The sequence below is a fragment of the Balaenoptera physalus genome (genome assembly GCF_965194825.1).
Source record: "Balaenoptera physalus genome assembly, chromosome: 1".
Classification (NCBI taxonomy): domain Eukaryota; kingdom Metazoa; phylum Chordata; class Mammalia; order Artiodactyla; family Balaenopteridae; genus Balaenoptera; species Balaenoptera physalus.
In genome coordinates, this window is record NC_138882.1 from 84,877,784 (window position 1) to 84,897,104 (window position 19,321).

General features: G+C 44.9%; 1 protein-coding gene across 2 annotated transcripts; it reads right to left on the reverse strand.

The window, feature by feature from the left end:
- Positions 1-314: 314 nt before the first annotated feature.
- On the reverse strand, positions 315-2,459 carry LORICRIN (loricrin cornified envelope precursor protein). 2 transcript variants are annotated; one of them, XM_082450333.1, is made up of 2 exons: positions 2,377-2,459; positions 315-1,139 (listed from the first exon to the last, which is right to left on the reverse strand). In XM_082450333.1, exon 2 carries the CDS (start codon positions 1,112-1,114, stop codon positions 554-556), a length of 561 nt encoding a protein of 186 aa, XP_082306459.1. In that variant the 5' UTR covers positions 1,115-1,139; positions 2,377-2,459; the 3' UTR covers positions 315-553. The 2 variants fall into 2 exon arrangements, with proteins under 2 accessions (XP_082306459.1, XP_082306460.1); XM_082450334.1 differs by lacking the exon at positions 2,377-2,459 and adding an exon at positions 1,354-1,476.
- Between the last annotated feature and the right edge of the window lie 16,862 nt (positions 2,460-19,321).

Sequence of the window (19,321 nt, forward strand, 5' to 3'; positions counted from 1 at the left end):
AAGGAGTAGACCCAAGGTGGCTACCCAACCCACCGGGGGCTGCTTATTGAAGTCTCCTCCCAGGATCTTTGTGTTTTGGGATCACCTCACGATTTTAAGCCATAAATCAGAGAATTTATATTTTTGGTCCTTGGTTGCCAGCCATTCCTCCCTCCCCTGCTGACTCCCACCTATCCACCCACTCTCCGCCAATAGAATAAATATATTTGTTTAATAAATGTCCCTGTGGATGAGTGGATGGAGGAAAAGAGAGGAATGGAATGGAATGGAATGAACGAACTTGGAAGCCACAAAAACGTCTGGAAACGCAGAAATTCTCATGAATTGCAAATTTATTGACTGAGGAGGCACTGGGGTTGGGGGGTAGTTGCACAGAAACCAAGGAGGGAAAACTGCAGAACAAGATGCAGCCCCAGAGCTCAATGGCTTCTTCTGGGTAGATGAAGACGTGAAGGATTGAGAAACCTCAGTGCAATATCATGAGAGCGCTAAGCCCATCGGCGCCCACGGAGAACACCTCCAGCTCCTTCGTCTCCGTGGCGTCCAGGGGGTCTTATTTGCTTGGCCAGGTAGGCGTCTGCTTCTGCTGGGTCTGATGGCAGACCGGGAAGCCCTGGCCATCCCCGGAGCCGCCCCCCGAGGAGCCGCCGCCACTGGAGTTCTTCCCACTGGAACCTCCTCCGCAGTCTCCAGAGCCGTCGCTCCCGGAGGAGCCCCCGCCGCCGCTGGAGCCGCCGCCGGAGCTGCCACCGCTCCCGGAGTGCTTGACTTTTCCACCGGAGCCGCCATCGGAACCACCGGAGCCGCCGCCGCCGGAGCTGCCGCCGCCGCCGGAGCTGCCACCGCTCCCGGAGTGCTTGACTTTTCCACCGGAGCCGCCGTCGGAACCACCGGAGCCGCCGCCGCCGGAGCTGCCGCCGCCGCCGGAGCTGCCACCGCTCCCGGAGTGCTTGACTTTTCCACCGGAGCCGCCGTCGGAACCACCGGAGCCGCCACCGCCGGAGCTGCCGCCGCCGCCGGAGCTGCCGCCGCCGCCGGAGCTGCCGCCGCCGCCGGAGGTTTTCCCGGAGCCCACTGGGGGTTGGGGGGTGGGCTGCTTTGTCTGGTGAGACATGTTTGGTTTAAGGAGGAACGGAACCCTGGAAGGAAAGCAGAGAGCATCACTGGACCAGCTGCAAGAAGATGTTGCGGCAGAGGCAGCTGCATCTACGGCAACGCCCGTCGTCCTCTGAGCAGCGCTGCCTGGGCCAGGCTTGATGCTCTCTCTGACTGGATCGGGAAGAGTGCTCAGCTGGGACTGCTAGGATTAGTGCTTTTAGAAAAAAGTTGTGTTTCCCCTGCGAAAGTCTTTACCAAGTTTTAAACAGCCCACTTAGCGGTGCCCATTTCTCTTTCTCTCCCAGCTCTGCTTCTGCCCTCTGCTGTGTGATCTTGGGGCGAATAACCCACACGTTGCCTGTTTCCTCACTTCCTGTAAGATGAGATGGTTTGAGTATTTCACTTCTCAGTTCTCCTCTGATCCCAACACTGAGTCTCTGAGTGCAAATAGAAAATTACCACAAACCTCCACCTAGGGTGGGGGATTTTATCTATCCCTGGCACAACAGAGGGAGGTTTGTCTGAATGTCAGAGGGCTGTTGTACCCCATTCCTTGCAAAAGAGAATTAGTTCAAACTCTTGGTCTGTTCCACTGACCTCAGCCATGATCTCTGGCCAGTTATCAGAAAAGGCAGTCTCCCCCATGGTCCTGTCTGGAAACAGACGAAGGACCCCCATGGTCCTTTGGACCAGCATCTCTGACCAGAAGATATCAGCTTTGCTTACACCCAAGCTTGGTTGAGGGAACCCTAACTAGCAGAAAACTGTGTCCCAGCACCTCACAAGTCATTTCCCTCTCAGAACATCTTGTGTAAAACAGGCATTGGGTTCCTATGGCTCCTAAAATCTTCCCCATCTGCAGCATTCTCTGAATCATTCTTCCTGTTCTCTGAGAATACATTCAGCCTCTCCTCCTTACAGGTTCACAAGTCCCATCCAGCCCATTCACAGGCTGCCTGGGATAATCTCTGCAGAATGCACCTCTGTGCTGGGCACAGGGCATGTCCCTTACAAGGGTGCCAGAGAGACAGGAGATAGTCTTGTTTTTGTGGCATTTACATTCTGGCCAGAAGATCAGAAACACCATCTGCACTGAAGCAGCTCAGCTCTCTTTCCTGTCTGAAGCCCCTCTAAACATGAATGCAGTTGGAAAGGCAGAGGTCCTGTAGGTCCCAAAGGGGAAAGAGGCCTTGCCTACCTGTCCCCTGGTCCACATAGCCCATGCAGACCTGAGCAAGGCCAGCTGGGAAGATGAGAGCCAGTAGAACCCACACTTACCCAAAGCACCAGGAAGAGTGAGTGAGGAGAGGAGATGCTGGCTATGTGAGCTGCACTGGAGCTCCTGAGGTTTTATACTCTTGAGTCCTGACTCATCTATTGATCTGGACCAGCCTCTCATGTTTGGCCTCAGTTATGTGATCTATGGCTGTCACCCCACCTCCCTGTGATTGCAGTCACAGGGTGACCCATTCATGAAGATTTTGGCATTCTTGAGATGGGAAGCCTCGTGTGTAACTGGCCCCTTCTCTGATGCAACTGTGAGGCAGGCTGGCCAGCAGGGACGGCCAGCCAGAGTGGACGGCAGACATTGTTTCCAAAACCAATGGCATGGGGTGCATGCCATAACCAGAGGGCTGTGCTTGAGGAATAGGTCTCAAACTCTTCAGGCAGCCTAAGAGAGTCACACTGGAGATCTTAGTCTTTGGTCCAAGGAGTAGGACTTTTCAAATCCCACTGTTTGGCTTCTGATCCTATTGCTTGGAACTTCTTAGGATTTTATTTATTTATTAAAAAAATTTTTTATTGGAGTATAGTTGATTTACAATGTTGTGTTAGTTTCAGGTGTACAGCAAAGTGACTCTATTATACAAATACATATATCGCCTCTTTTTTTAGATTCTTTTCCCATATAGGCCTTTAAAGAGTATTGAGTAGAGTTCTGGAACTTCTCAGAATTTTAGAGAGATCCTGTTTCTCCTTTGCGAAAATTTTCTCCCCCAGGAATACATGTGTGCTTCACTGGGACGTTCCTGTTGCTCCCAAGAGAGTGTGTGAGCCCCCAGCACCCAGTTCTGGGTTGTACACCATGGACAGTGCCATAAATAATTGGACACTGGTACCTACTTTGATTTATTCCTGAAGACAGTGAATGTCCCAAAATACTGATCTTCACTACTGACTTTCTTTGCAGAGGAACAAGCTAAAGAGATCAACCATGTGGTCCTTCCCACCATGGCCCTTTGGCTCTGGGTTCCTGTTGTCTTGTGCCGTAACACTGACCTCAGCCTAAGAGGCAGCCTTGGAATGGAATGGACTTGAGATTAGGTGACTGGGTTTGGGTGGTCCCTATGCTACTTGCTAGCTGTGTCACCTGTGTCACCTTGGGAAAAGTCATAGCACCTTACCCAGTGCCTGTACACAGGAGGCACTTAGTAAGCATTTGCTGACTGTTGAATGAACAAAGTTTCTGATGCTCAGTTACCTTGTCTATCAAATAGTAATGGAATGGTAATACCTGTTTCACCAAAGCCACGAGGGAGTCCACAGATGGCTTGAGGCAAGCTCTTATCTAGGAAAATAACTCAAAAATTCCTGGTTGACCCTGGACCAGTAGCTTCAACTCTGTGTATGAAGAGCAGCATTTTTAAAAAAACATATTTATTGGAATATAATTGCTTTACAATGGTGTGTTAGTTTCTGCTTTATAACAAAGTGCATCAGTTATACATATACATATGTTCCCATATCTCTTCCCTCTTGCATCTCCCTCCCTCCCACCCTCCCTATCCCACCCTTCTAGGTGGTCACAAACCACCGAGTTGATCTCCCTGTGCTATGCGGCTGCTTCCCACTAGCTATCTATTTTACGTTTGGTAGTGTATGTATGTCCATGCCACTCTCTCACTTTGTCACAGCTTACCCTTCCCCCTCCCCATATCCTCAAGTCCATTCTCTAGTAGGTCTGTGTCTTTACTCCTGTCTTACCCCTAGGTTCTTCATGACCTTTTTTTTTTCTTCTTAGATTCCATATATATGTGTTAGCATACGGTATTTGTTTTTCCCTTTCTGACTTACTTCACTCTGTATGACAGACTCTAACTCAATCCACCTCACTACAAATACCTCCATTTCGTTTCTTTTTATGGCTGAGTAATATTCCATTGTATATATGTGCCACATCTTCTTTATCCATTCATCTGTTCATGGACACTTAGGTTGCTTCCATGTCCTGGTTATTGTAAATAGAGCTGCAATGAACATTTTGGTACATGACTCTTTTTGAATTATGGTTTTCTCAGGGTATATGCCCAGTAGTGGGATTGCTGGGTCGTATGGTAATTCTATTTTTAGTTTTTTAAGGAACCTCCATACTGTTCTCCATAGTGGCTGTATCAATTTACATTCCCACCAACAGTGCAAGAGTGTTCCCTTTTCTCCACACCCTCTCCAGCATTTATTGTTTCTAGATTTTTTGATGATGGCCATTCTGACCGGTGTGAGATGATATCTCATTGTAGTCTTGAGTTGCATTTCTTGAAAAGCAGCATTTTGCCCTCTTCTTTCATCACTGGAACTCAACTGCTATTGTTTCAGATACTACATTTGAAGTTAGTTCCACCCAGCTATGTATTGAAGTGACATACATAATAATAAATAATAATAAATTGATGGTTAATTATGGTGGAGTTTTAATGATCCAAATGATCTGATTAGACTGTGGCCTTCAGACACTTGTGGAACTAGTTTTAGTTTGGACAGCATGAACCAAGGTGAACCCAGGAGGAACCCAGGTGCTCCCCTTCTGAGAGAATAGCCAGGAGGGAGAAGCCAGCATGTTTCAACTTGAAGCTGAGGCACCATGCAGATTTTGGAGGGAAACAGGCTCCAACTAGATGATTGTCATGGGTATAACAAAGAACAGTTTTATTTAGCTGGGTTCACTGGAGAAGTGGAGAAGATGTGGACCATGGTTCCCACACTAATCCCACACTAATGTTGGCCCATTACTGTGTGTACCCTAGTCCTTAGGAAAATGTAAGTAAAAGGATGTCAGCAGAGTGTTCATGAGAAAGAAAGTCTAATTCTGAAGTCACAGCCCTCCTACCTTTTTTTGGTGTGTGTTAAAACTTCATTTCTTTTAAAAGTGATGCTGACAAGATGTTGTAGTTGTTTCTTTCATGTCCCTACTTGTCAAAATGAGAATTTGGCTATCATATAATTTGGTTATCACATTTTTTTTGAGGGAGATGTGTTACTTCTCTATGAAATGCCAAAGTTTGGGAACCTCAAGGGCAGGTGACTCTGAAGAGCTAATAATCTTGAAATTGCCCATATTGGTTTGGAGGACTCATGTTCTTAGAAGAAAGATATGATATATTCTTTCTTTCTATCAGACTTAATATCCTAATGCTTTATTCATTAATCCAGCCAACACCAGTGTACTGGGAAGTTTGCTAAGGATTATGGAGGAGAGTTTTCAGAGCTGTATATGGATCTCCCTGGTAGATTTGGGGGAGGGGTACTCCATGCCTACCTCTGCCACCCTATATGACATTTAATAAGGAAAATCTTCTAGCTAGTGCATCTACTTTGTTAACATATAGAAGAGGCTGATGCAACATGGTATTGACAGCAGTGCTCGATCTTGTGGCTCTGAGTTAGCCTTGCCTGAGGTGTGAGTATGTGAACCTCGTTCTCCATTTTATCCCTCTCGTCCAGAAGTAGGGGGATATCTGTGTGAACAGTGGTTGATGATCACGTATTATCATATCAATGAGGAAATGATGAAAGTCTTTAGAATTATGACACTTAGGTATTTGGAGTTTTGCAAGCCTTGGCATGTCAGATTTCTAAGACTTTTAGCCTTTAGATTCTTAAACTTGCATGTGTGCTTGCTAGCTCGTTGGAGTTCAGCAGCCTCACAAATTAGGTCATAGTTCCTGCCTATACCTGTATCCTTAGAGGGGAGGGCCCACAAAGCAAATCTTTCACAACTTGGCATTAGTAGGTATGCAGTAAATCTTGATGGAGAATTGAAGGGAATTCTTGAGACCCATTGACTAACAGCCCTGTAGGAGGTAGGACCTGGTCCCTGTCCCCAGGCAATCCCCAGTGTGAGGGGAGATCACAGCTCTTGAGCTGGGGGAGCCCCCAGTCTGATAGAAACCCGTTCATCACAGTCTTTAAGTACCTAAAGTTTCACACATGCATTCTCATGACTGAGTACTGACAACATACCTAACTGAGGGAAAAAGGGCAATGGATGGTTTGTAAAGAATAAAATGGACACAGGGCAGGGGTTTGTGAGCATTGGCAGGGCAGGTATAGAGCTTGCAAGCCCTTGGTGTCATTTATATTCAATGGGAAAAGTTTTCTCTTAGAGTCGCGGCCCAGGGGGTGTCTCAGAGCCCCGGGCACCCCCTGGGCTGCCATTTGCCTTCTCTCTCCAGCTCTCCTGGGTCAGCAGTCTCTGATTGGTACTTAGAGGTCTGGGAGAAGGACAGCTCTACGGTGACTCCCAGCTGCTGGAATTCCTTCTCCAGGAAGCTTCCCTGGGTTCATCCCAACCACCGGTTCCATCTTTCTCGCCAATTTCCCTTTCCAAGGCCTTAAGGAATGATTGTACTGTTACAGCCTGCTAATGACACAACCAGCAGCCTTGTCCCCTTTATCAAGTTACAACAGACAAACCTTGAGACCAGGGTCCCCTTTAGTTCTTTAGTCTGCATCTTACGGTTTAAAGAGTTTATAGCTCCCTGGGGCCTTCTCAGGACATGTTGACTCTTGAGATGAGTCTCTTTTGTGTGCTCCTGGAGCTCATCCTTGCAGGGAGGAGGAGGACCACAGTTGAGTTGTTCCGCATTCCCGAAGAGCTTACAGCTGCTTGCGGGGTGAGCTGTGCTCCTAGGGACTTCCTGTCTGGACAGACGCGGGTTTATAGACCACTGTCATTTACATGTCTTGTTTATTTCTCACAACGGTCCTGTGTGCTTGGGGATATGTTATTTTCATTTCCCAGGTGAGGAAGCAGCTCACAGAGGCCAACGCAATTGCTCAAATTCCCAAAGCCAGGATTTGGACTCCTCAGTTCTTTTGATTCTAAATCTTGTGTTCTTTCCAAGCGTTACATACCTCTTCTTTTTGGATCAATATGGGCAGAATTAAGGGATAACTCCCCCAGTCAGGCTCAGGTTTGTGCCCTCTGGGAGGCAGGGGACAGAGGTTGCTCTCAGCAATGGCGCTTCCAGCTCCTCAGGGACACGTGTATGCATTGGTGGACGGCAGGAGCTGGGAGGACAGTAGAGATCATCCAATCAGCTTCTGTCATTTGTGGAGGTAGATGACAAACCCAAAGTCCAGAGAGGTTAACCTACTTCCCAAGGCCACACAGCAGGGCCAAGACTAGAACCTGGGTCTCTGGCCTCCCAGCTCAGTACTCCTACTGCAGATCCAGGTTGGGAGTTTCTGCTTTCTCCTGACAAAAGTACCTCCAGGTGTTGGCAGTGAGACCAGAGAGTCGTTAAAACGACAGTAAAAGTATTTCAGAGCTGAGTAGACATGCTCAAGGAAGCTGCTGGGCCTGGGCATTTTAGCCTCTGGGCCTGGAAGTTAACTACTGATGTCATGAGGTCCTTTCACAGGTGGGCAGCTGCTTTGTAGCCTGAGGGCTCAGGGCCTACTTCCTCGGCTCACACATAAACTTTATTAGCAGGGAGGAGCAGTGAGCAGCATTTGTGGGCCCCGGCCCTGCTCTGAGATAGGCAATGACACTTGATCCTTCTCAGAACTTTTGTGCATGGTGGTAGTTGGAGGTCCAAGAATGCTGGCTCCTTGACCACCCTCTCCACTGATATCTGTGGGTGGATAATCCAGGTTGTTTTAGCAGAATCCCAAGTCAAAAAGAATCTGGAAGTCAACATGACACAGAGGAAAAAGCAAAAGCATTTCAAATCCATAGCCTTGTAGGCTCTTTGGCCTAAAGCTTTAACTGCAGTTTTTCAGGTGTGTGCTGCTTTAGGTGACTGCGCCAATGCACTTCGTTCCTGGGGGTTAATGAAAAGCAAGGCAAGGTAAGTGCTCTCTTCACTTTCGTTTTGAATCCTATTTGGTACCTATGTGCTACTTTCAGGAATTGCCTGGGTTGCAGTGGGCTTTGTGTGTGACTTCTCTCTTACCCACAAATTATTCATAGGATTTACTACTGAATATCAGAATCTGGATCCAGTCTCTGAATTGGCCAGTAAACCTTGTTCTTCAGACTTGCTGGTTACTCTTAATTTTTACTCATTCTTCCAACCATACTCTTTATTTCATAGCTGAACCTGTTGAAATTAGGTGGATGACTTGGGGCAAATTTTCCCACTGCCTAAAGAGTGGAAATGATCACAGTTTGGTTGGTGGGTCTCTAGTGACTTCTTTGTTTGGTTCCATCCATGTGCTCAGAGAATCCCAAGGTGAGAGACTATGAACCATTGTTCACATCTATGTAGGTTCCCAGGGCCTTTCCTTCTGGGCTACGAGCACCATCCAGGCAAGATGGGATCCTCCTAAACCTCCAAATCCCCATCTAACTCAGGACTGGGCCTCAGCCTGAATATTTGATAAATATTTGTTTATCAGCCAAGGAGGTGATCCCAGGGCATATATAACTTGATTTATTTTTCCATGGAAAGTAGTTTATCTAAATTGGCCATGGCAAACTGCTCTCCCTTGCCATCCCCCATCTTCCATCCAAGGCACCTGATTCTCCCACTGTTTCTTGTTTCTTATTTTTCAGAATATGCCTTGGATCATGAATTCCAGAGATCTTGACCACCTGTGGTCCAGTGGTAGCTTTTTGGCTGGGCCTGAAGCAGCTCCAGGAGAGCTGTGAGGTTTGCCAGTTTCTGATCTGTTCTGAAGGGTAGGGATCAGAATCTTTTCCGAGGGGTCAGGGAGGACCTGTGCTCTAAACTTGGACCAGTTGCCAATGACCTGTGAGTTTGGGCAAGGTACTGTCCCCCCAGACCTCTGTTTCTTCACCCATAAGGTCAATCTGACTTACTCCTGTCCTGGTTTCCTTTTGCCCCCCCCCCCTGCGCCCCCACGCTCCATTCCCAGAGCCCCTCTCTGGACAGAGAGGAGGGAAAGATGAGGGGCGTCAGAGGCAGTGACAGGGAAAAACCTAGATGGAATGACAAGAATCATGGGTCTCTTGGAAAAGAGCATAGAAACTCTCATATCTCCCTGGGTGCCAGCCTCAGGCTCAAATCAGAGGCATTTTGGGAACTTCCCTGCCCAAGAGCCTTTCCCCACCTGAGCTGACTGTGGAGGAAGAGGGTGGAGTACAGCAGGAGGGCAGGGTGAGGAAAGTTGGCCTGTATTATGAGTAACCTTTGCAGCTTATCATTACCCAGGGTGGGTATAATTGCACGGAATTAAGAAGGGCATGTGGACAGCCTGTGTTGCTTTAGATCCTCCTGCAATTAATATCTATCCGTTTGAGTCTTAGAGGAGGGATTAATTGGCTCCTGAACTATCCTTGGCAGTGAATCCCCTGGTGGTGGAACTGGCCTTACTACCCTCTAGTGAGTCATTCTGCTGTAAAATGCAAAGAAAAAAAAAAAGTAGCCTCACTACAAATAATTTGAAAAACAAAGCAAAGAAAAACAGTCACCTATGATTCCAGTATTCAAATACAACTGGTGTTAAAGTTTTGGTGAGTATTTTATCTTGCTCTTTTTTCTTTTCATTTATCCTTCTCTTTCATATAAGTTCTCAGGTTTGGGTGCTGATTTTCCATATGACTTAGTCATCATGGACATACCCCCTTGTCCCTCCATGGTCTCTTAACCACTAGTTTTAGTCTCTGTGCTCCACTGCCCATTCTGAGTCTTACCACTTAGACCTTCCAGCTGTGCTGGAACCTCTGTGCCCTCGAGACCTCATTACTGAATTTTTTTGGGTCTTGGTTGTCTCCCTGATGGACTGCTGGCTGGGACTTTATATGCAGGATGGCTGCACAGTAGTGGAGGAGAAAGTTTTTGTTACGTGAGGACACCCCCCTCAACCTTTATTTCTCGTCTCCCCTGACTCTCCTTGTGCAGGATCTAGTGCCTCAGTTCCCCTAGACTCTGTCTAACTCCACAATACCATTGTTTTCCTCCAGGTGTTTTCATCTTGTTTCCTTCAATGCCATCTTCTCTTCACAGACTTTTGGGCCACCATTCCCTTGGGAATGTGTGGTTGGAAGCAACAACTTTTCATTTGTGTGTGAGAGGGTTTGCAGAAGGGGCAGAGAAGGAGTACACAGTTTAGTTGGGCATTTGGAAAAGAAGTCACTCAAGATGCTTGAGTGTAATGGGAGCTGAGTGCCCGAGGGGCAAGGGGATGTGGAGAAAAGAAGTGGTTGGAAAATTTTTCTTGAAAGAGGTAAGTTTTGAGTTAGGATTGGGAAACAGTGAAAACTGTAGATAGGTTTCTCCAGATTTAGGCTTTGGCTCTGGCACTGCCTTCACATGTATGTGTATGTGTATACATGGGATGTGTGTACATATGTGTATGTCTATGTGTGTTTATGCATGTGATGTGTGTACATAAGTCCGTGTATGTGTGCATGTGTCTGTCTCCTCTCCTCATGCCCGACTCTTTCTTGGAGAACCTGTTCCCTCTCTCCTGGGAAGGCAGAGAGGATTGTGGGCACTCCTCCCTGGCCCTGGGATTGCTCTCGACCCTCACTTGTCAGCCAGCCCTTGGTGTCCACAACAACTGTATTGTCTGTGGAACTGACCCACATCATTCATCATGACCTGTGTCTCTAGCCATGGCAGTGGACTTGCCCTAGTATGTCATTCTTCTGCTAAAAATCTTCAGTGTCCCCACATCAGGATGAAGCCCAGATTTCTTAGTTCAAAGGGCCTTTTGTGGGTCAGTTTCTGCCCACCTCTGACTATTGCCCTAGAGAGGCATTTTGCTCCAGACAAACTCAATGACCTCCTCCCCTGCTGAGCCAGGCTGTGTTTAATGCCTTTGTGTTTTTTCCTGTGCTTTCCCCTGCATCTGTGAATGCCCCCTTTCCTCCATTTGTCAAACTTTTATTTTCCTTTCAACACTCTGTCAGACATCACCCCTCCGGGAAAACTTCCCCGGCACCCTAGTCTGATGGAGAGAGCACTTCACTTGCAAGACGGTCATCCTGTCTCCCACTAGACTGAGGTCTCCTTGGAGGGGGTGTCAGGTCTTGTTCACTGTCCTGTACCTCAAGCATTCAGCACAATGACTGGCACAGCCCACAGCGAATGCATGTAGAATGGACGGGTGAATGAATGAACTGCTCCCCATCTGCCCACTCCTGGAATTGTCAGTGGCCTGGATAGTAGTTGTTTTAGCCTGGGTGGGGAGGGTATTAATTCTTCATCCTATTTTCACCTCCCCAACAAGATTGTTTGCTCCTGGAGGGTAGGGATGGCACTGTAGCTCTTAGTAAACCTGGAGCCCATGGACACATCAGGCCCTGAGTCAGTGTTTATTGAAAAGAGAAGAAAAAAAAGAAAGAATGAAGTAGAGAATGGAGGGAAGGAGAGAGAGAAGGAACTGAAGGATTGTTTCAGGATTTATAACAATTCTGGTTTGAGTCTGGTCAGAATGTCTTTCTCTCCCTACCCAAGTCTGGGTTCTCTGATCTAATTCTGGCAACTCCAGGAAATTATAAGGCCTGTTTGGCCCACAAAGACGGAGAGAATTCAGATTATATTTTTAGAAGTTTTAGGGCTTCCCTGGTGGTGCAGTGGTTAAGAATCCGCCTGTCAATGCAGGGAACACGGGTTCAATCCCTGGTTGGGGAAGATCCCACATGCCGCGGAGCGGCTGGGCCCGTGAGCCACAATTACTGGGCCTGCACTCTAGAGCCCGTGCGCCACAACTACTGAGCCTGTGCACCTAGAACCCGTGCTCTGCAACAAGTGAAGCCACCGCAATGAGAAGCCCACTCACCGCAACAAAGAGTAGCCCCCGCTCACCGCAACTAGAGAAAGCCTGTGCGCAGCAATGAAGACCCAATGCAACCAAAAATAAATAAAATAAATAAATTTAAAAAAAAAGAAGTTTTAAAGTGGATGTCAGAACAGGCTTTTGAATTATTGATGTGATTTCATTATCAACATGATTACTACATATTAACCTACTAATTGTTAATATCTGATTAAATTATTCATGTATTTAACTGCTCTCTATGATTCATTAGGACAATTTACTCCTCATAATCCCCACTGTATCTTATATAGACTACAGAAGAGTTATATAAAGTGAGGTGTGTTTGCTACTGGTGAATCACATACCCTCCTTATTTTAATAGCTATGCACTACTTTTTTTCCTGTTGGGAAAATATTGAAGTTTGTGCTAGACTGTGTGTTTGGATCCTGAGTTCTTTCCTTACTAGTCTTGGAATTTGGGGCAAGTCACTTGACCTTACCTTAAAACAAGGTATAAAATAATACCAACCTCACAATTATTGGGTTAGCATATGAGAAAACCAAATTCCAACCCTGGACAATGAATGAACATTTTTATTTTTAAATTTAAAAAAAAATAAAAAAATTTTTTATTGGAGTATAGTTGATTTACAATGCTGTGTTATTTTCAGGTGTACAGCAAAGTGAATCTGTTATACATATGCATATATCCACTCTTTTTTTAAGATTCTTTTCCCATATAGGTCATTACAGAGTATTGAGTAGAGTTCCCTGTGCACTTTTATTTTTTTAAATTAAAATTTTTTTCTTTAGATCTTTATATAATACCTAGTATTTTATATAAATCTATAGGGGATTCTTTCATTCACAGCTAGACATATATCTCCAGTTTCTGAATTTCAATGTCCCTGCAGTCAATGCTACATTCCACTTGGAATTATCTTCCTCCAGGAAATATGAGAATGAACATTTTTAATTGGGAGAAAGGATTAGAAAATGCAATCTGGGAATATAAACCGCTCGTTTGAGCACTTGTGAAGGAAGAGCAAAAGAGAAGAGACACTTTCCCCCCCATCCCTCCCTTTTAAAAAAAACAATGAACTGTTTATATTTTAAGACTGTGGAAAGAGGTAGAAAATATTTATTACACAGGTGTAAATATATAACTGGGTGATAATTTGCAAAGAGAGTGAAGAAAATACTATTCAAATGTTACTTCTGACTTTCAAAAAGATCTTAATGAGCTTAACATTTTCACTCATTTGCTAATTTGGATAGATTGTCAAAGTAAAATTTTATTTTAATCATCTCTTCATGCCTTGAATAGAATGCGAAGGTGATATTATCATAACATTTGATATATTTTCCAGAACTGTTTATAGCTATGTGCTACTTTTAATGTGTATTAGAACAAACACCTCCGATTTATGACTTTTATGGATATTATTGCTTAGGATGAGGAAAAAGAAAGTGCTATACGGTCATACACCTTTTCAAATAAATTTGGCTAAGTAAACAGTGACTTGACCTAGAGAAAAGTATTAATAATACAGATGATGCATGGATATGGGAAAATCTATGAAGGAGGTCTGTGACTTATTAAGGTTTTGGAAACCCTAGATTATAACATGGACCCTGCTATCTCCATTTGGGGGGTTCCAAACGTCCTCCTGGGTTATACAGACTGTGCTGTAGGAGTCCTGCCCCCATGTTCAGTTAAGGGCAGGAGGAAGGGTCAGAAGTGTGAGGGCAGGTCCACCTCTCTCCCTGCTGAAGCAGATCCCTGGACCTGAGGGAGATGCAGACTCAGGAGGGGCTGTCTTGGCAGCAGACCGGTTTTATCACTCGCTAGCTGTGGGGCCACACGTATTGTGACTGAACCTTTCTGAGCCTATGTCCTTGTGTGAAAATGGGTTTGATTTGCCTATGTTTTGAGGGTGTTGTGGGGATTAAACAAGATCTACTATTTGGAAAAGCTATTGGAAAATGGTAGGTGTTTGATTAAATGCTGAATTCAAGGAAAGATTGTACAATTCATTTAAATCAGAGTGTAGACATTCGATAGTAATTCAAAGTGGGTCTTCATCGGGGGCACGCAGTTTATTAGGGTCAGAATTATAGTAGAAAGGTTGAAGCTCTTACAGTGAAATGTCAGGTGTCACTGAGGGGATGAGAGTGGAAAAGTGAACACGGGAAATCTTTCAGGGACAGATTTTCTCCAGTGGGTTTGCCTTCCCTATGGTCCATGTTGGATTGGAGGTCTGACTAGCCTGTCCCTTTGTCCAGTTCTCTCCCATGTTCTTCTCTGAGTCACTCATTCAGTACTTAACACTATTATTTCCAATCATAGCAACTACTGTTTGTTGAGCACATACTGTGTGACAAACGCTATGCTGAATACTCTAGTGTTTCTTAATTTAAACCTCACCACACCCCGGGGACTATTATCCACATTCTACAGATGACTAAAGTGAAGTCTGAGGAGCTCCACTACATGACAGACACTGGGCTAAGTACGGGAGGGTCAATGATGAGTAAGTTTCAGTCCTACTCTCAAGGAGTTTTTAGTCCAGCAAGGGAGACAGACATTAACACATAATGTAAAACATAATGTGCCCAAGGTCACACACTCAAAAGTAACTGAGCCAGGATTATAGGCAGGTCTGTCTGACTCCAAAGCCCAAGCTTTTCAGACTCTGCCATCCTGTGTGATACAATTTTGTATCAACATCAGCATCAGCTAATATTTTCTGAGAGTTGTCCAGTTGTCACATATTACTCTAAACAGGGACAAAACACATATACACAGATCCCCTTCCAGGCCGAGATCTCCAAGGAACCCAGATAATAAGGACCCTTAGAAGCTGGAACTCAAGCAGACTTATTAAGCTTCCATGATAGAATGGGGGGACTATTGTGGCTCCCTTCAGCAGGGGATGTCCAGGCTTTGGGACCCCAAGTCATCCTTGCTTTGGGTTGGTTGGAAAAGAGATTCTTAGCCAAGTCAGATATTACCCATTCCATGAAGCCTCTTCTAACGCTATGTGCCCCCTTTCTGAACCCCTAAAATATTCTGAGCTTATTATTATTATTTTAAAAATCACTTTCCATATTGTGTTTACATTATGTGTTAATGTCTGTCTCCTTTGCTGGACTAAGAACTCCTTGAGGGTAGAACTGAAACTTACTGATCACTGAACCTCCAGTACTTACCCCAGTGTCTGTCATGTAGTGGTGCCCTGTAAAGGTGGGTTAAACAAAATAAGGGGAAACATCATAACCAAGGTGATTGTACCTAATAAGGAACAGATAATCAGACTTTTGAGAGAATAAGAGGAAGAATAAAAAGAAAGAGTAATAATTTTAGGAGATGCTTGGAATTTGTGGCCCTAGGAGGATGTTATTATTCATTGGAAGATGAGTTTGTCCTGGTGAGTAGGTCATCCAGCTCTGGTTGGGAGCCCTTAGTGGCACCACTACCATCAACACCATTATCATCACCACTTAAAACTTGGCTACAGACAAGAGATATTGATGCCACACTTCATCCCAAGCCTTGCTCAGAAGTATCAGATCTTGGAAACCCAATTAAATCCAGAGGAAGGCACCAGAAAGAGGCGAGAGCAGGGTGACATGAATTGCTGTTCCTTATGCCTAAACCCCCAATGAATCAAATGTGAGACAATTAAGTTGCTTCAGATGGAATTAACCTGGTTCAAGTCCAACTTAATTGTTGTCTTTGCTGGAATGAGTCTCAGCAATGCCAGTGAGTTCCAGAGATGCCATGGCTGTTGTGGTTGCTCTGTTTGGACAGGCTGCTACAGGCACAGTGATTTGTTTTTCTTTAAAATATATTGTTTCTGATTTCCAAGCCTAATTGCTCACCTTGCTATCTGTGGCAGAACAGTCCGAGTGCCCCTCTGCAGGGCTCAGTGTCTGTGGGGGTGTTGGACAGGTGTGGCTAGCAGGGCCTGGCCACCACCACTGGAACATGGCCTCGCACTCCTTCTTGTTGACTTCTCCACATGGGAAATGACAACTAGCAGGACCAGGCTTTCACAGGTCTGGCCAAGGTTTGCCCAGGGTGGGTTAAGAGAGACTCTAAAGGCCTACCTTGGCAGACTTACCTTATTCTCTTCCCATTCTTTTTCTCTCAGAAGCACACAGGAAATTGCCATCATGGACAAACACAAAATGGAATAGACATGGGAAGCTGAGATCCAGAACAAACTGCTGCGGCTGGGGAGGGGTGAGGAAAGTCCTAGAGACCACCCTGCTTGGGAAGTATCATCCTATTTGCTCCTCTCATTCTGGCTCATGTACCCTTCCCTCTGCTTATCCTGGCCAAAGGCAGCAGCAGCAGAAATGGGGGAGGGGCTTTGGTCTTAGTAGACAGGTAATCAGCCCTACATCTAGAGTTGCTTTTTGCAATGTGCCTAGTTTCAGTTCAACACCCCTATTTTCATGATCTCCAGCCCCACTGCCACCATGTCTACATTGCCATTCCTTTCAATACTACATCAAATGCCAAATACTATATGTTATCATCTGCTACAACAGCATCGTCATTACCCCACTACTACCACTGCAACCTCTGCTCATTCTCACCATCACCACTACCACCTCCACCAGCTCTATCACTTCTATCACCTTCACCACTACCATGAACACCAGCACAATTATAAGCACTACCACTGCCATCTCCACTAATTCTCACCATCACTACCATCTCTGCCACCTCTATCACCTTCATCATCCCCACTGTCACCACCTCCACTGCCACCACCACGATCACATCTACCACCTTTAGCACTACTACCACTGTCATCACCACCAGCACCTCCACTACCATCATTACCACCACTACTGTTACCACAATTCATTCTCTTCTTACCACCACTGCCACCACCAACACTACTGCTTCTCATTCTCACCAGCACCACGACTAGCATGGAGAACAAAAGACTTAGGGCTTGCTGAAGAGCCATCTTCAAAGGATTAAAAGGCTACAGAAGAATAAAGTTCTTAGTAGGGGGCAAAGAAGATAGAGTTGGAAAAATGGACAGAATTAAAGGAATTATAGTGACATTTAGGTAAATGTAAGCAATGTTTTTCATGGACCTAGGGGAGACAAGAGAGGTGAGAAGTTTGAAGATAAAATCTGGAATTTGATGAGTAATTTGGAGCATGTTGAGTTTACTTACCTAAGGTGACGACCAGTCACTCACTGATGTTTGGATCCCTGCTATAGAATACCTTAAGAGTGGCAATCTAAGGTATATATCTTCAACTGTTTTAGTATTTGGGAGGTGATTTAATCCTGAAGCATCTGGTTTCTTCTGGCTATTTTTATAAGTTTCTGATTATTCCACAATACTGGAATGCATTATCTTTTAAAAATTTAAGACACTTTAGATCAGGGTGATATTCTTCCTGGTCATCCCTCCCAATCCTTGTTCCTAAATCCATGTTGCCTTTGCACAGGCAACCAGTGTTATAATTTGGTGTGATTTTTTTTGGTAGATCATTTTCTTGCCATTATGTACATATTTAGAAACAATATAGTAGTATATGTGCATTTTACATGAATACCATGTGTCTTATGTGTCTTTCTGCCCCTTACTTTTTTTTTTCCCACTCAACAATAGATTAGTGCAATTGTTAAGAGGATGAACTCTGGAGCCAGACTGCCTGGCTTCAGTTCACAGCTTTGTCACTTGCTATTTGCATGATCTAAATTATTAAACTCCCCTAGTCTCCAGTTTCCCCCTTTGTTAACTGGGACTATAGCATACCTATACCCATACAGTTCTTGTGAGGATTAAATGAGTTAATTTACGTAAGCACTTAGAACAGTGCCTCAACCATACTGTTGACAGGTATAAAGTCATATCATTGCTTGCCGGTATTCCTTAGTAATTTATAGGTTGGATCTGCCACAGTCTATTTAACCATTCCTAAATGGATGGACATAGAGATTACTCCAGTTTTCATGATTGCAAACATGGCTTCCATGCATGTTTTCATATATGCCTACTTATACTCATGAGTGATAGTTTCTCAAAGGTAGAGAAGTCAGATTGCTCCATTTATCATTTTATTTTATTTTATTTTTAACATCTTTATTGGAGTTTAATTGCGTTACAATGGTGTGTTAGTTTCTGCTTTATAACAAAGTGAATCAGCTATACATATACATATATCCCCATATCTCCTCCCTGTTGCGTGCATTTGTCATTTTAAAGGCTTTATTAGAAAAACATAATTATAATGAGTTGATAGCTGCCTCCTGTTCCCCCCACCTGTTGGTTTTAGTTCTCCTCCCTTTGACAGCCTGAGCCACACTGCAGCGCTGAAGTGATAGACCCCAGTGGTTAGGACTAATAACCTCAGGTTCAGATTAACTTTGGGGGTAGGGTGGGGTCACATTTTTGGGAGGCATACTAAATATTTATGTATAATAACTCATTTAATCATTATGATGCAGGTACCCTGACTATCCCCATTTTACCCCTGAGGAAATGGAGGCAAAAACAAGCAATGCCATTACTCTGGGTTGCACAACTATAAGTGGTAGATCCTTTATACAGGTATGAATGTTGAGTCCTTAGTCCATGTAAACGTCTTAGTATTCTGCTCAGCACATAGAAAACATTCAGTAAGTGTTAGCATTATTCTAGGGTTGATTGGTATATTATTAGGGCTCCAGAATTATTATTTACTGTTACCCTTACTGTCCTCAGATTGTGATGGAGCTCATCTCTGGGGCATTTCTTTCATTTGTCTTAACAAAATGATAGGAAATTGTGGTTTCAAGCCTTGGCTGGCCAATCTCTCTGATTCTACTCTATAGCCACAGACCACATACTTACCCTTGGAGGGCACCTGCTGAAATTAACACCCTCTGCTCTGTGTTTGCCCACAAAGAAGATAAATGCAAATATAGTTAAATGCAAATGTGGGTACATATAAAATCTCATTGCTGGTGGATGGGGAGTTGACTTATGCTGGATGCCCAGGAAAGAGATGAATGAGGGGAACACTGTACCTGGGACTTGAGGAGAGGTCAGCTGGTTTGAGATGTCAGAGTAGAGGTGGACTAGAAAATGACTTTCCTTCTGACCCAGAAAATTGTGCTGAACCAAGAAGGAAATGGCATTCACTCTCTCATTGAACATTTACTCTGGAGTAGAATACGGAGATACAGAGATGTAGAAGACACAGCCCCTCCAGGAGCTCGCATGGAAGCACGGAAGACAGATGCGTAGATGAA

Excerpts from the sequence above, each read along its gene's own strand:
- LORICRIN (XM_082450333.1), bottom strand. The coding sequence starts at position 1,114 with ATGTCTCACCAGACAAAGCAGCCCACCCCCCAACCCCCAGTGGGCTCC.